This window comes from Sinohyriopsis cumingii, chromosome 6 (assembly GCF_028554795.1).
Source record: "Sinohyriopsis cumingii isolate HCF-2022 chromosome 6, ASM2855479v2, whole genome shotgun sequence".
NCBI classification, from domain to species: Eukaryota; Metazoa; Mollusca; class Bivalvia; order Unionida; family Unionidae; genus Sinohyriopsis; species Sinohyriopsis cumingii.
The window spans coordinates 89,527,856-89,544,912 of record NC_142966.1 but is presented as its reverse complement, the minus strand read 5'-3'; the positions used below and the strand labels follow the sequence as shown (position 1 = coordinate 89,544,912).

The 17,057-nt window shown below is 33.9% G+C and overlaps 1 protein-coding gene across 3 annotated transcripts in view; it reads right to left on the bottom strand.

The window, feature by feature from the left end:
* Positions 1-568: 568 nt before the first annotated feature.
* The window catches only part of LOC149797410 (SLAIN motif-containing protein 2-like), an 86,092-nt gene continuing 69,603 nt past the window's right edge, over positions 569-17,057 (bottom strand). For 2 of the 3 annotated variants that reach the window (XM_089962195.1, XM_089962197.1), the window contains one exon: positions 569-13,269. In XM_089962195.1, the coding sequence (XP_089818321.1) occupies positions 13,176-13,269 (94 nt within the window). In that variant the 3' untranslated portion in view covers positions 569-13,175. The remainder of the gene's footprint in view (positions 13,270-17,057) is intronic. The other variant, XM_089962196.1, reaches the window with a different exon arrangement.

Sequence of the window (17,057 nt, the reverse complement as noted above, 5' to 3'; positions counted from 1 at the left end):
ACATACACCACAAACCATATTCTGCTGACCAAATCACTGACATGCATATAAAATTTTACAAACATATGTCCAGGAAAAAAATGGGTGATCCCACAGACCAACCATACTTATTAGACATGTAAAATTAACAATTTTGCAATTTCACATCAACCTTGACCTTCGACTTACTAATCACATTTAATGAGGGTCACCTCTCCTCAATGAAGTTTATCAAAACGGGGTGCAGGAAACTTGTAAGTAGACCTTAGACAAGGGTCTTAAACTCGAACCACATTGAGGGCCACATGAGGGCATTTTCGATGGTCCAAGGGCCACACCACCTTTGTAATCTCTCATGACACCTTGTGATGCCAATCATTTTGTGGGATACAGGATATGCCTTGGTGGGCTGAATGCACCTTGTGGGCCACGTGTTTGAGACCCCTGCCTTAGACCACGCAGCACCATATGTGGCATTTTAGAAATAATTACCATAGCTAATCAAGATATGCTGCAGAAATCACCTGTTTACAGTTAGATAGACAGATATCACTTTAAATTTGCAGAATACAAATTAATATAGAACCTATTAGTTGCAATATTTTTATTCCATTGTTGTTTCTATACATGACAATGTGCAAGCATTATGAGATCGTTTTCAGTAATCTATATAAAAACAGCAAAAGATACAAAAGTATCCAATGTATTATTAATAGCAATTCACCACATAAATATACATACTTGGCATTTTGTAAAGTTCCTCTTTTAAACATACATACTGATTTATTACAAGTTAACTGCAATAACCACATTTGTAATTTGTGCATAGGTGATTAATGTTTCAAGAAAAAACAAAGATATTATTCACACAAGTACACCTTGGCAAAAGTGACCCAATGGTTTAGCCTTGCAACAGAAAACATACATTTTCTGGGAATACATACATTTATTAGGGCTGTATGACTGCCACATCTGAGCTATTCCATTTAAATTTAAACAGGTGCACTTGTGTGTTTGTGGGGTGGGTGTTGAACATTTTTTAAGTTTTTCTTTCTGTACAATTTTAATGTTTTCCATAGGTGAGACACTAAATACAACCAAGAGGGTCAACTTCAAGGCCTACATGACAAAATCCCAAAGCATAATTGTAAAACATGTTACCCTGACTCCAGGGTGCAAAGGATGTGCCAGTATGTTGAATTGTTTTAGCTTCATAATTTTCATAATTATTCATCTGAAGAAATATAATCCATCAAGGGATTTAAAAAATACAAGCAAAAAAATGTACTCATAGCCCAATGCTAATTTTCTTGTCCTAGTCTCAAAACAATGCATCCCAAGAATAAAGAAAATCCATTAAGGGGTTTAGGAAATCCATCAAGGGGTTTAGGAAATCCATTAAGGGGTTTAGAAAATCCATCAAGGTGTTTAGGAAATCCATCAAGGGGTTTAGGAAATCCATTAAGGGGTTTAGGAAATCCATCAAGGGGTTTAGGAAATCCATTAAAGGGTTTAGGAAATTAAACTACTGATACAACTCCAACCAGAACCTTATGACTGTGACCCTGTTGTTGAGGTAAAAGGGGCCAGTGAAAAAGTAATAGAATGAATTCTTTTTTAGCTTTAAAATGATTGATGCCAAATACAATTAGAATCTATTAAGGAGTTTAGGAATTACATACAAATGGTTAACTTTAATCAAAACCTTAAAAACACTATTAATGCAAATGCTGCTAGAAAAGTGACAATCTCACTTCCCACTAATGTGTGCTAAAAAAATATCCCCAACCACCTTCTCTAGATAAATGCAATATTATACACCAAGCAAAATGCAAATAGATTTTATTTGCAACGTAAACAATGCCTTATTAAATATCTCATCACTGAGCAAAACAATTATCTTTGCCAAGCTGATTAAAACCTAACATTTACTATTAATTAATGCTTAAAATAATTAAAAGTTTTTTTAATCTCTTCATACCTCTGCTTTCTAAAAGGAAATCATTAAAAAAAATTTTAATACGAAATTCACTGTAATTTCTATTTCTGATTCTGAACAGCAATTTCTTTAGCTGAGAAATTTATCATGGAAATCAAGATTGGAATTTAATTAAATTTATCATTATCACCAAATGGAGACAGGACCCTGAATTGCAAGAAAACATTGTTAAGTATACAAAAAAATGCATTTTGCTCATGTATGATGCAACTCCAAACAGTGTACAAGCACAGTTGCCATCACATATTGCTCCAGCAGATCATTGTCTAAATTGTTCTATCTAATGCAAGCATGACCACTAATCTGCCAAAACAATATGCAGTGGCATACCTGGGTCTACACTGATTGGAGCTGGATGCATGTGAAACACAACTGTATAGACTATACAGTACATTGATTCCTATGAGAACCCCGTTTCATCAAAATCTATTTGTTTTAGCAAACAATCAGAAGTCTCAGTGTCAGTGCTGTTGCCATGTGTAACTGGCAATGAAATAAAGGATCCTTTCAGAAAGTTTATTCTTTGTGATTTATCATTATATGAGCATGGATTAAATATATATTTTTGAAGTAATGCTTATTTGTTAATCTAAAAAATCACAGTGGAAAATTCACTGCTATGTTGATCAATATTGACATTTGTCCACCTTGCTGAATATTCACTTGAGAAGACAGGCTATTTGGCAGTGACAAATTGCCTTCTGTACAAACAATGCATAATGCCTTCCTTACTGAACCAGTCCTGCTCAGGAGTAGGATGGCATGTCCTTAATGCATGTCAATTCCAGGCCAAGAACAGTAAATTTTCTTATATATATACACCTGTATGAGGTCAAACTTGGCTGTGTTACGAAGTGGAATAATACCATGTTTGCATGGCAGCACATTTTGACAATATGAATAAGAGTTACCCAAAAGGGCTGAAACTCTAACTGGGTGAAACCAATATCTAGGTAAACAAGACCATTTTTTAATTTCAATTGCTAAGTTCTGAAACTATGTATGGTTATACTTCATTGATAACAAGATGCTGAACCCTTTGTAAATATTGCCATCCACTACGGGGATTGGTAAAAGTAAGATTTTCGAGATATCCATGACATTTTAAAAGTATATTTCAATATGACATTTTGGTCTGGATGAATGACACAAGGGAAGCAGCATGATATTGATGGATAGGACAGTTTTAGCTGTGATAATCATAATAATCCATCAGGATTTATTGATCTACTTTGACTTAAACCCATGGAAAGGTGCAACTGAAAAACTGAACTACCACAAACTGTCCAGAATGGATGCCAGAGATGACACTCACAATGATGGTAGGTTTTAATTGTGATTGATGCAGTTTCTCACCAAAAGCCATAGGAAGTTAGCTACTGAGGTATGGATGACAACAGTGTTAAGTGTTCTTGTGTGCACCACTGTAAGAATATATTCCACTGCCTTTGTATGCCTCTGAGGTGGAAAACATCTTGCTTAAGCCATTTCTCCATCACTGTAGTGAGAACTGTTGATTCCTGTATTATGATTATTTGGTTTTAAACTAAGTTTGTGTGTGTGTGTGTGTGACTTGGATTTTTAACGTAGCTTTAACAATTTCAGTCATATCGCTATGATGTCTGCAGTGTGACAGTTTATAGTGATGTCTAGCACTGGGGCATCATGCCACAGACATGTAGCTTGATGTCCCACCCAGTCACAACCTGACACTAGGTTGACCAGTCCTAACACTAACCTCTTAATGCTGAGTGCTAGCGAGGCATCTGTTAGTACCATTTTTGTAAGTCTCTGGTATGATTAGCCTGGGATCGAACCCACAACCTCCCGCATCTGAGGTGGACGCTCTAACCACTAGGCCACTGGAGTGGTTAAAGTAAGAAATAGAAGAGAACAAACACCAACAAAGTTAGCTGAATTTGACATATAATATATTTCCCTAGAAATCAGAATACAAAGTGAAAATGTTAAAAGAGCTTTTGGTACTGCAAATTTAATCCCAAATAGTCCTGAAATTTCAAACATAAGTCCTAATGAATAAAGTTCTGAATAAACTTTATTGGTGTTTCAAATAAAATCCAAAGTGAAGGTGCTGACATGCCTCTAGTGCCTGTAGTCTTAAATGTACTAATGGCCTGAAGCATAACGATGTGCCAACAATCTTTTGATGAATCACAATAACATAATCCAATAAATCCTTGTCTGAATTCACAAAAATTTCAAGTTAATGTTTCTGTCCAAGAATATTATTATAGATGACCACTTTGAATTTTTAGTGAATAAATAATCTGAATAAATAAATTCCAGCCCAAATGAAGTACTGAACACAACAAATGATTCTGCTTCATGGTCTTACAGCATGAATAATTCGTTTTTCCAGTAAACAATAAATAAAAAATCTAAGACAAACAAAAAATAACCCGGATAAGGGCCATACATTCATTTCTAGAACAATCAAAATTATAATTAGGTCTGTTACTAAAAGTATCCTAAATAACATGATAAACATAATGTCCTTCACTCAGACTGAGAACATTCATAATATTTAACCTACATTCACATAGAAATATAAACTATGTATTAGTTGGTTAGAGAATATAAAAAAACGATTTCAGTCAAGTAGACAAGGAACTTGATTTTGGACAAGGTCAGCTACATAACCCACAGCATATAATGAATAAACAGTAAAAGCTTCGAATTAAATATACATTATGTATTAATATACCTGAGAGCATATTTTAACAAGATACAGACATGCAGGTTCAGCCAATCAGGATTGGGATGAAACAACGGTCATCATGGTCGCTTCAGCAGATGAGAGAATACCTCAAACTCCTGTCGATTCGTTTGTGAGATTGATCTGGTCATTGATCCTAAATTTCCCATTTTAGTGGAACAATCAGGCTGAGGTGACACTTTGATTCTCTTGCGTTCTATATCACCTTCAGAACCCTAGGTGTTGGAGGGTAAGCATATATATTAGGCTGTTCCAATCTATAAAATAGCATCGACTGTCCAGGTCTTTGAATCCAGGACTGGTGAGACAAAGGTTGGGAATTTGTCATTCAACCTTGTCACAAATAGGTCCACCAATGCTTGATACCATCAAGCACAGTTAGTGAGTGAAAACCAAGGTATGAAGAGACCATTCCATTTCCATTAATTGGTCCCTGTGGGATGAGTCCACTAATACATTCAGCTGTCCTAGGATAAGTCAAATGTGGACATGGATTTGTCAATGAAGACACTTTAGAAAATCCCCCCCCCCCAAAAGTACAAAGGTCTAGAGACTTGGTTCCACTTTGCCATTTGAGACAAGTCACCATAGTGGAGATGTTGGACAGAATGAGAACTCCATTCCCATGCAGGTTCTCCAGTCATAATGAAAAACTTTCATCTTGAGATTGTTGATATGTAGATGCCAATCCTGAGTGAGCTAAACTCCACTGGCAACCCATAATGATGGAAGGAGACTCCCCCAACCACCAGTCCTCTATGTTCACAGCCATAAAGACTGTGATTGTGGGAAGATATTCCAACTGAGGTTTCCTCAGCTTCGAGATGGAACCTCATATAGTGCAGAATGTGAAAGTTGGTCCAATGGTCAAAAGCTTGGCCTCCATTTGGACCACAATAATTGTAATGGGAGCCCAAAATGGCAATCTAGGACTAAGATGTTCACTGCCACATTAAACAAAAACAGCAGGGAAAGGAATTTTCTAGAGGGTGGATTTTTCTTTATAAGCAAGGAAGCTGCCATTGAACTGACACAGTTCTTGTTCCTGAGATAGACATACTCTATTTACTAGTGTTCAGCTTGGGATTGTCTTGTGGAGAAAAATGCCGGGGAAAACAATCACCCTTTCTTTGCTTCTTGTGCACTTTGTTCATGAGAACTGTGTTTTTTGAGTTTGTAAATCTGGAAAGAATGGTTCCCACTGGCCTGTGTTCTAGGGACAACCATGTGATCTTTGATGATAGTCTTACAAATCCCTCCACTGCGCTGTGACTGTAAGGAAAGGAAAGCTGGTATCCTTGGTGGCTTGTATGCAGATGCCATCAACCTGATCATTAAAGAAAAGATCAGACGATTAAGATCATAAGCACTGCATCTTGTTCACCAGTTTTAAGTTCATTGCTGCTGTTGAGGCCTAGACCAGAATATGATGGGCTGCTATGTTTTAGAAGCAGTCCATTCTATAAACAGATTCCAATTATATGTCTGGTGTGATTTGGAGTCAAAGAAGATAAACTGTGTTTCACCTGTTGACATTGCCATAGATACTATCTCCATCACTGAGTACATATTAGCCATGATGTTATGCATCAACTGCTGGGTATCCAAATGGACAAATGGTGTGGTGGGCTTTCAGAATGATGACCAAAGTTTGAGGGAAGCAGAAATGACAAACCTAACAAGACTTTCTCAGTAAGGTAGTCAATTTTATTCCACAAGTTAGATCAATTTTCAGTAAGATGTAACAAAATATCATGTATGTTATTGTCAGGCTGGAAAAAACATCTAGAAGTCCAGAATTTTGCTTCAAGACAGATGCAGTGGCGGTAAAGATTGTCTTCAACTAAAAAGTTTGTAAAGTGTACTTGGATCGTAATTACCTCCAGTACAGTTTCACAAACTGCAGTTCCAAACCCTTTGGAGCTCAATGGCTTCTTGCTACCTTTCAACTTGTTGTAATCCTTACAAAAGGTTTAAATTTCATGTGGCGATGACAATCATCCTTCCCACAAGGAGACATACTCAAATCAACACATAATGTCCAATAAGCATAATTGTTGCCCTTTCTGCTCTTTTCCATTGGAATCTGAATACTCCTTTTTATTCTCCTGTACTATCGAAACTTTAAAGAGGCTTCCTGCCCCTTTCGTCCTGCAGATGTATTGCTTGTTGGATGCCAGTTATAGAGAATTCTAATATGCAACAGCTTGATCATGACATTTCGCATCACAAAATATGCGCAGTTTAAAGTGTCTGAGGTTCTCCTTTAAAGATAGCCTGCTTACCAAATCCACTGAATCTAATATGAAATCCAGAAAAAAAGCCAGAATCTGGATGTTACCACAAAATAAATAATATTTCTTTAATTAGTGTTTTTTCCCCAATAAGTCTACAATTTAAGGGTCATATCCATAAGACCTATACAACATTTTAAACGTTGGCAGGTCTGGGAAAGGTACCTGTGCGAAAAAGCATTGCTAGACACTTGAAACTTGTAAATGAAGATGTAAGCAACCCAAAATATCACCTAGATAACACATATGGAAGACAAGACATATAAAAAAGGTAACACTCTATGAACTTTCTGCAGTGACATTCATACTGGAACATATAAATAGTTGAACTTGACATGTTACACTCATAATCTACCAGAAACTTATGATACTACGCAAGTATAACACAAAGTGGGTGAAAATAAAACATGTCTTCATTATAAAGGTTGAAATAATTTGATTTGTACAAAGAAGAATGTCCATAGATTACATTACTTAAGTGATGCCTATCTAACACTTGTACAGCTTGGAATAGTGTATATACCTCATATAAACCAACCAGCTTGTGGTGCAGGATTTAATGCCATAAACTTTTACCCTGTGGTGGAGGGAAAAATACCTACAAATCACAACCAGGCCTCGGCAGACACTCCTATGGCAACTTGAATGTACAGGGCTGGTCAACATTACTGAAAATTTTGAACATTCAGTGAATAATAATAATAACAATAATGCTTTATTTATAGAGGGTGTCTCATTAGTCAAGGACAATTCTCGCTTGAGACCCTCTTAAGGAGAGTATAACAATGCACATTATATAAAGATAGCGATAATTACTGTTTATTTTAACAAGTTTAGTATTAATGAAGAAGAACCATGGAAAGACAGGCATCAGGAGTGATTACAACCCCATACCATTTGAAGAATCAATCATCTTTATTTTCATTATTAATTTGGACAACTAAAAAAAAATATTAAAGGTCTCGTATATTCAGTACATGCATATTCAGAAAGGATGACCAACTTCTTTTGCAGTAATTTTATGCTTTTACCATATTGAAAGAAATCTCAAGACACTTAACACAATGACTTGACAAGAGGCACACCTTCTTGAGTTTCTCTTTAACAGCACAAATGTATCATACTGTTCCAAAAGAAAAGTCATCCTTTAAGACAGGGGCATCTTTTTTAATTGTATGCACAATGATGCTGCTAAGTGAAGAAGGTTTGACAATCAGGTAATGTTTAAACTGTTATTTAAGCATTTATAAATTTTTTTAAAAAATTCTATTGTTTTAAATGCAAATGATTACTATAAGTTGAGCTCAACTTGTGCTGTACTGATTTGGATTCCATATTTTACAATAGAAAGAGAGAGAGAGAAAAGGATGGGAACTTTACTAAAAAACCCAGATGCTCAAGTTTACTTGGTGATATAATTGATATATGGTATTTTGACACAACAAATGTGTATGTGTTTATCCCGGTTCAAGTAAGTTTTGAAACTTTGTATAAATGAGTTACATCTACTGTTGGTGTTTCATTGTTAATAATGAAAGGTCAAATTACATTTTGTGAGCATTTCAGAGCAAGACCACTGTCCATTTTAAGCAAGTAATCTGACTGACCCAAGAAATGCAAGACAGCAAACAGATAAATGCAGATTTTATATATTAGCTGTATTAATTAGCTGACAAGTTTTTCTTTCAATCACTGATGTTTCTTTTATAAGAATCAAACAATGAAATAGTCTATGGTTATTCAGTATGATTCACTTACTCCTGATTACAGTATTTCTTGTCAACATAATGGCACAGAAAACAAACCTGCAGAAGAACTGCTGTTGTGCTTTTAGGACATGTTATCAGTTTGCACATAAAATTAACATGTCAACAGCAAAGGAAACAAAGCATGCTGATGGCTTATGTTGTGCTAGGTTGTTAGTTTGCACATAAGGATCAATCTTCAAAAAGTGTACATGTCAATGTACAGGTACCTAGCTTGACGTTTTGCGACAATTTGTGACCCCAAAAAAAGCCCCTCAAAATGCTACTTTGATAATTTATATCAAATAGTAGAGTTTTCAATGAAAAAGAAAGGATACAAATTCTTAACTATTGCTTTTCTAAGCAATAACGTTTGCTTTTGCATGTTGATGTAGCAATAATTTCTTAAGCTTCAATTACCCCTCCCTCTATTATGTTCTGATTGGATGTCAAAAGAAATCAGACATTAAGTTAATGAGAACTCATACCAGGGTTTACCATCAAAGCTTCTGTGATTTTGCGCACTTAAGTCAGTTATGAATGCAATTCTGTTATTAATCTGTTCAACATTTATTATTCTTTTCACTGCAGAGTACAATATCACTGACTTAAAAGTGATCATTAATAAAAAGTACATTACTCAATGTGCAACAGAAAATATGGTCATGTCATTGTATAGATTCCAATAACATAGTACGGAAGAACAATATAGGTTCTGTTTTAAAAGGACTGTCATGTTAATATTATCTAAAATTTGATTTGGAAATATGTATCACAAGTTATCTTCGATAAAACTAAGAAATGTTTATAATTAACTGAATGATCCCATTTTTTGTGCAAAAACAGAATTGCTCTCAAAAGAGAAAATGATGTAGATAAATTATTGCCTCTCTCTCTAACTCCACTTAAAAGCATGTTTGCAGGGGTCATAAACAGTAAATAAATCCCATATTAACGAGACCACCTCCACTATTTGGTAGTTATCAGACACGACTCCATGAGAACGTGTGATGTGCATAGTCATTCTCCACGAAATGCTGTGGCAACTCCATCAGGATATGTGGAAAGCTGGTGGAGGAATTTCTCATTATTCCTCTTGTTCTCCACACACATCATGATGCATGGAGTTTCAAAAAACCCTTTGAGCTGTACTGTATATAGAAAAAGGATGATTTCTCGGAACAAATCAAGTCAGGGTGAATTTTGCCTTGAAATTTGCATGGAAAATATATGGCTATACTAGTTTTACTTCTTATAATTGCTCCATCTTCTTAGTCTATACATAAATCCTGGCTTACAAGTCCTTATAAAACCAGGATTTGGCAAAATAAAGAAGAAAATTTTTTATCAATCACTAAATCAATTAGTGAACAAACAGCTATGTTTTGGTCAGATTTCAGGTCTTGAAGGATTTTGTTTTTGAATAAATCTAAATTCACAGTCTAGTATATTGACTACCCTCTTAATACATCTAAATGGCTTCCTAAAATATACAAATCAGCTTTAAAGTTAAAGAATACAATTCAGTCAGATTTCTCATAACTGGATAGTAAGTAAAATTCAGTTCTAAATGGATAGTAAGTAAAATTCAGTTCTAAATGGCTTGTAGATGAGGAAATGTTTTTTAAATATTCTTTTATACAATCAAATCAAGATTTATGAAAATACAGACAATAAAATTAACATGTAAATAATTTGATGCTGATACATGACCATACTTCTGAGATGCAACCCATGTTAAGAATCCAAGCTTCAATGTTGCAGACTCTTTGCAACCCATTCATAATGGACAACATGTTCATTAAAAATTAGAAAATTCTATACGATTACACTGCATCTTCTTATAAACAGTTTTAATGCTGATTTGTCTATGTTTGGAAGCCATTCAGGTACACAGTTAGGTCCAATGAGTACAGATGGTGTATTCATTCTCTATTTCAAGTACCTTGCATTTCTTCTACAAAACATTAGATTTTGTCATAATTAATCTGCAATTGTCTTTTTTTTTATCTTGCCTGCCATTTTACACCTTTGTACAGTCAAAATGGCTGGTTTCTTGTATTTAATATTCTGATTTTACAGAGAAACTACCACCACACTCCATGCATCAGTATATCATCCTGACACAAAAGTACTCTTTCCATACCAGTGTTCACAAAGAACATTCCTGTTCCAACTTTATCCCATGAAATTTTATTTTTTTTCCAGAATTCTGTAAATAGAATTCAGAAAGGGAAACTTTGACTAAATATACACAATTCTGCATACTTGAACAAAATGGATCTACCACATATATTCATTACGATGAAAGTCTATGAAATATCTGACATCATGCCACGAACTGTTTGCAGGGTGTGACATATTGTACTATTCAACAAGTTTCATAAATTTCATCTCACAGGAATACTAGTTGTAGATTCTATTTACCTTATAATTGCAAAGACACAATAGTACCTGTGTTACAGTGTAACATGATTTTTATGACAGTAATTACTATTTATGTGATTATGTAAAAGATTTATGGCTTTGAGTGTATTTGACAAGAACATAAGTTAGAGTCAACTGTGAAAAAGAATTAATAAAGTACTTTCTTAACCTAACATACCAACAAAAAAAAACTTTCAATGTAAATATCTTGCAATGAAACAAGAAAAAAGATAAATAACAATTAAATGATTTATGAAAAAATGTGAATGAACAGTACAGCCTTAAAAATGGCTATCCAATTAACATATTATCAAGGAATTTACTGGGTATGTTGAATTACAGCAGATAGCTTACGACTCCATTTGAAAGACCATGATCTACGAAGCACGACTGAATCAGAATAACAATTCTTAACACTCTGCCAACATGGTGTTCCCATTTCGCCGAACAGTTGCTCACTGATAAAGCTCAGAACAATCTCTCAGTCTCCATCTATGCACTTTTAATACACTGAAATTCTTAAATCTATTTCACCAAAGATGTAGAATGTAGTATTCCACTCTATAATATGAATAAGGACAACTTTGGGTATGTTCCACAATGGAAATGGTCATGTCCCATAAATAGACATCACTTGTAATTTGGTTAGCAGAAATGTGAGAAAAACAGGAATGAATGATATCAAATGTATAGATGTAAATCTCCCACTGATTGTCGTTTGTCTTGCTTCTGTCTGGTTAAGATAACGTTTTGCAATGTTTGTTTCCTGATTTTGCAAACTGACTCCCCCTATTAGGCATCTATGCTTCTTTCTGCAACAAAACAGTCTCAATGAAAGGATAGCTTCTTTAGAGGGGGACACACAGATAATGTACTCCAACTGTACAGATGATGTGACCTTATGTAAGGGGCTGGTTGTTTTGAGAAGGGTTCATCAAAGAAGGTAAACCAGTGAATAAATACTTTATGAGATAATGCTTAAGCAGGGGCTATCTTGCAAATAACATAACTTAATTACGCTCGTTCCATTTAAATATACATGGTGTCAAGGTGATGCAGATTTTTCTAAATATATGCCAGGGTACTCTGATTGCTCATAGTTCTTATGAAATTGATACTAAATTCCAAATTGTATCTATGGCGACTACTCCACTGTCAAGGTGTCTTCCCTGGGTGCCAAGTATGTATTACAATAGCCATTACATAAAGATTCATCTCTTTTACAATCATCGATTACAGAAAGAAACAATCCTAAAACTGAAATTGACAAAATGGAATATGGCATACAAGAAAATGGAATACGGCATATAAGAAATGTCATAATGTGGTTACATGTCCCAAGCAATTATTCATACTACCTTTATATAAAAATGTGGTTTGTAATGAATGAATTTCAAACATCAGGATACATCTTCCAGTTCTGTTAAGAACTTTATTAATAAACTGTTAATATCACTGAGTTGCGATATTATCATGTGTATTATACATGTAGCACTGTTTAAGAATTCTTCAATAGAGAAAAATCAATAAATAGAATCCTTCAAATTGATAACCTCCTTCAAGACAGACTGAAACATATACATCTAGTCAGCCTTATTTGATCCACTGTTCACAGAAAAGTCGCTCCAAAACTTCAATACAGGTCTTTCTTGTCATTTCACAAGCATCTTCCTTTTGAAGATTAATAATTTTCATCATGAAAGAAATTGATTTTGAAAAAGATCATCACTGTACGAGTCTTCAAAACTCTATATCAGTACTTGCCACAGTTGTCTTGCTGATTCTGCCGCATCTAAGAATGAAATTATAAAAAATTTGCAAATGAAACTTAAACATCTCCATTAAATTACTCCATTAATTAAGCACAGTTCATATTCAGTAGCAATAAAAGTAATGAAAGACTTGAACAGACAGAGTCTGGTGATTAGACTGGGTACCAATTCTAAATGATAGGAACACCTTTTCAGTATCATTAGTTGCTAACCAGAATACCACTAAAAGCACCCTTCCCGCCAACTGTCATCAAAATGGTTATTGTTCCTACTGCCATTGCTGGGTGTAACTTGTCTTGGAGAGGGAATGCCAGATCTGCAATGACAAGAGATTACATTATACTTTGAGAGCTTAAAGTATAAAATGAAAACTCTTTTGACTTTGACAAATCCAACAATACAGATAAAGCAATAATCTGATTAAAAATATTTTCTGTCTCTAGAATATTGGAATTATTCATGTAACTTTTGTCTCTACTGTCAGTTTGTATTAAAAATTTGAACATATGTTTTAAAAGTTTAATGTTTATCTTTATATATATATTTTTTACAAAATACATTTTTTTTATACAGTTTTGTAACAATTCTACTGTTATATCTTGCACTTTATGTTTAAAGGACCAGGTTCACTTTACTTTTCAAATGGCACTAAAATCTGGTAAAAAAATAAATTTTCTTGCATAGACTTGTCACCATCATATGATACTACAACCACAAGTCAACTTGGTACCCTATGACATAGGCACATGCTGGTGTCACATGACAAAATGGTTATGAAACAATGAAAACCACAACATACACTTTTGGACAATATTTTACATCATGTACATATATTGCCCACTGCAATATTTTGTTAAATGGTTGTGAAGGCTAATCATGACATAATGTGAAGAAAAAAAAACAGGCTGAGTTGTAAATGTGTTCCATACTAAAATTAAAGTTAATTGTTTTTCTTGATCTCCTCAAAAATGCAATATATTACAAAAACATAAAAAATTCCTATAAAACAACTGGAGAAGAAATATGACCATCTGATTTTAATAGGTTAAGAAATATTAATACAATATGTGATTTAAACTATTTTCATCCATACACTATCATGGCAGAGTTTTAGAAAGATTAATTCAGTTTCGTACTTCAGAACAAAACCCAGAGATATTTAAAAAAAATATGGCTGCAAAGTTTACACAAATTTATAAACACATCTATCATACAGTAACTGATATGATAAAATTTAATGAAAATGATTCAAAACGCAAACTTTCCTCCATTCATAATGCTCAGCTTACATCTAGAGTTACATTTGTATAACTTTAACAAAGACATCTATCCATTTTTCCACATTCAAAATTAACTTGGCACAAACATTCAATTGCAATGAAAGAAAGAACAATTCATCTATACTAAAAGCTGCTGAACCATTCATATAGCATAAATGATTATGCAGATTTCAAGTATGGGTGAAAGGAAATGATGACATAGTTTGTGATATATTACAAACTGTTAGATATACACATTTAATGAGAACATCTTCCATCACAGATAATAATCAATCAAGGAGGTCTCGGTTTTTTCAGAAATGTAATTGCTTCATATTAAAATTATTAAAACTTACATCAGAACTCACCAAACTTGATCATTTACCATGTAAGTGCAAATATCTTTTCATAAAGCATTGAATTACCTTTCAACTTCTTTTATCATGGGAACATTCAAATATCAGTGATAATATGAACACTGAATATGGTCTAAAGTACAAATGCAAAATACGTGAAAAGAACAAGATGTACAGCAAACAGTCAATCAATTTAGATTAATGTGTTTACAATATGTGATAAATACCTAATTAAGATTTCTCAGGAGTCCTTTCATAAACTTATTTGATAACTATACATCTTTACAGACTGAATGTGACTGAATCCAATCTTTTTTTGCTTGCCGATCACAACAATGACATTGCATGGAACATATATTTATTTTTAAAATAGTATGATATAATTTAATTTTAAAAAGTTTTTGTTAATCTGACAATTTAGGTAAACAACTTCATTGTGATACTGTTTCATAGTGCTGCTACAAAAGTACAGGATAATTCTAGCGAACTTTTGAATAATGACAATATGTTGCCAGTTAAAACCTGAAGGTGGCAGAATTGGTATCTATCAAAAGCAGATGTCATTTATGTACCTAACAAGAAATAGAGAATATCTTTCCCAATATTTTTCGACCGCTCCAGTAACCTAAGTGGTTAGAGCATACACCTCATATGTGGGAGGTTGCAGGTTCAAACCCTGGCAGAGTCATATCAAAGTCTTATAAAAATGGTACTAACAGCTGCCTTGCTTGGCACTCAGCATTAAGAGATTAGTGTTAGGGCTGGTTGGCCTGGTGTTAGGATAATGTGACTGGGTGGGACATGATTCTACATGTCTGTGGCATGATGCCCCAGTACTAGATATCACTATCAACTGTCACACTGCAGACATCGTAGTGATATGACTGAAATTGTTAAAGCTACATTAAAAATCCAAATCACACACACATTCATATTTTTCATTTTGATACAATAACAATATACATGTAAGAAGCATCTCAAAAAAGTCAATACATGCAAATTTACCTTGCTGCTAAATATTAACATACAAGTAAATTTAAATGATTCTGTTCCCTATCAACTCTGCATAGTCTATTACCGTTTCATCCCATTTTGTCATGCTTGTTCAAAATATTGACAAGAACAGCTCTCTTTCCTTCCCTTTTCTATCTGCTATACCACCAATTTGTATATGTATTGAATTTGTCGTGTCTACTGTTAGACTGGATATTATATGATAATACAGTTTAGTGTAGTTAGGTTTTGTTCACTTGCAATCTATCTATTTGTGTGTATATGGGCACATCCATTTATATGCTCACTGATCTGTTCGCAGTCCTTCATACTTTTTATCTGTCTGTCTGTCCATCAGTTCTTTCAGCCAGTCATTTGCCTATTGCCCATCAGTCTATCTGATCTTTACTGATCTGTCAATGTCTTTTCATCTATTTATCTTCCACCCATATGTCCAAATTTTTATCCATCTATAGTTGTGTTTGTCAGCCAATCGAAACAACTGTCTGTCTTGTCAAAAAATTTGACTGCAAATGAAGGCTTCAAATACTTTTGGTTGAAACAGAAGATATATTAATTATGTAATACACTACAAAAGTTTGCTTTTTTTCATCAAAGTTTTACCTCCTGTTTTGCACTTTTAAGGAAGATTGGTGAACAGAAGAGTTCTTATTTTTGATCATGTGCATACCCACTTACCTACATACATACACTGCACACATATACAACAATTGCAAATTTGGAAATAAGTCTTTGAAATAAGTGCTAGCCTGAAGCCCAAGGCCTTTTTTAATCAGGCCAGCTAAATTTAAATTTTAAAGGCACATCTATTATAACTTTATGGTCTTAAAATAAGTAACAGGAAAGAATGCAAAGCAACAAGCTTTGTAAAATTTAACAAATAATTTATTTTCTAGGAATACAAAGTCAGGCTTCATACACAATTCTGAATGATAAATTCAAATACTTTTCCCAAACTTTCAAAGACCTCACATAGATTTCCAAGACCTGTTTTCACTAACATTTTGTATACAAGTTATGTTATATGAGAAAACAATGAATGCAAAATACTACAATACTGTTTAATGATGAAATTCAAACTATAATTAATTTCCTAAAATTAATTTATAATGATCTGGAAGACAGGTTAACATTCTTTGTCCTTTCAGAAATAAGTAACTTATGCATCAGATTTAATTTTAAAAAAATTGTTCTCTTAACAGACATCAGCACTGCTTTAAATGCATTATTATAGTTGCTGTTTTTTCTCTTCATTCATTTTGGAAAGAGAAGCCACCACTGTCATCTTTTCCTCTGCTCTTCTCCTGCTCATGTGGTGGATGGAAGATGCTCCATTATTTGAGTTACTGAGTATCCAAATTCTATCTTCATAATGTCATCTTATTTTGTTTCTGATTTTCACTGCTTGTAAACTATGTTCAAATTCATTATCATTTACGGAATTTTCTATAATATTTTGAGGGGCCAGAACTGGC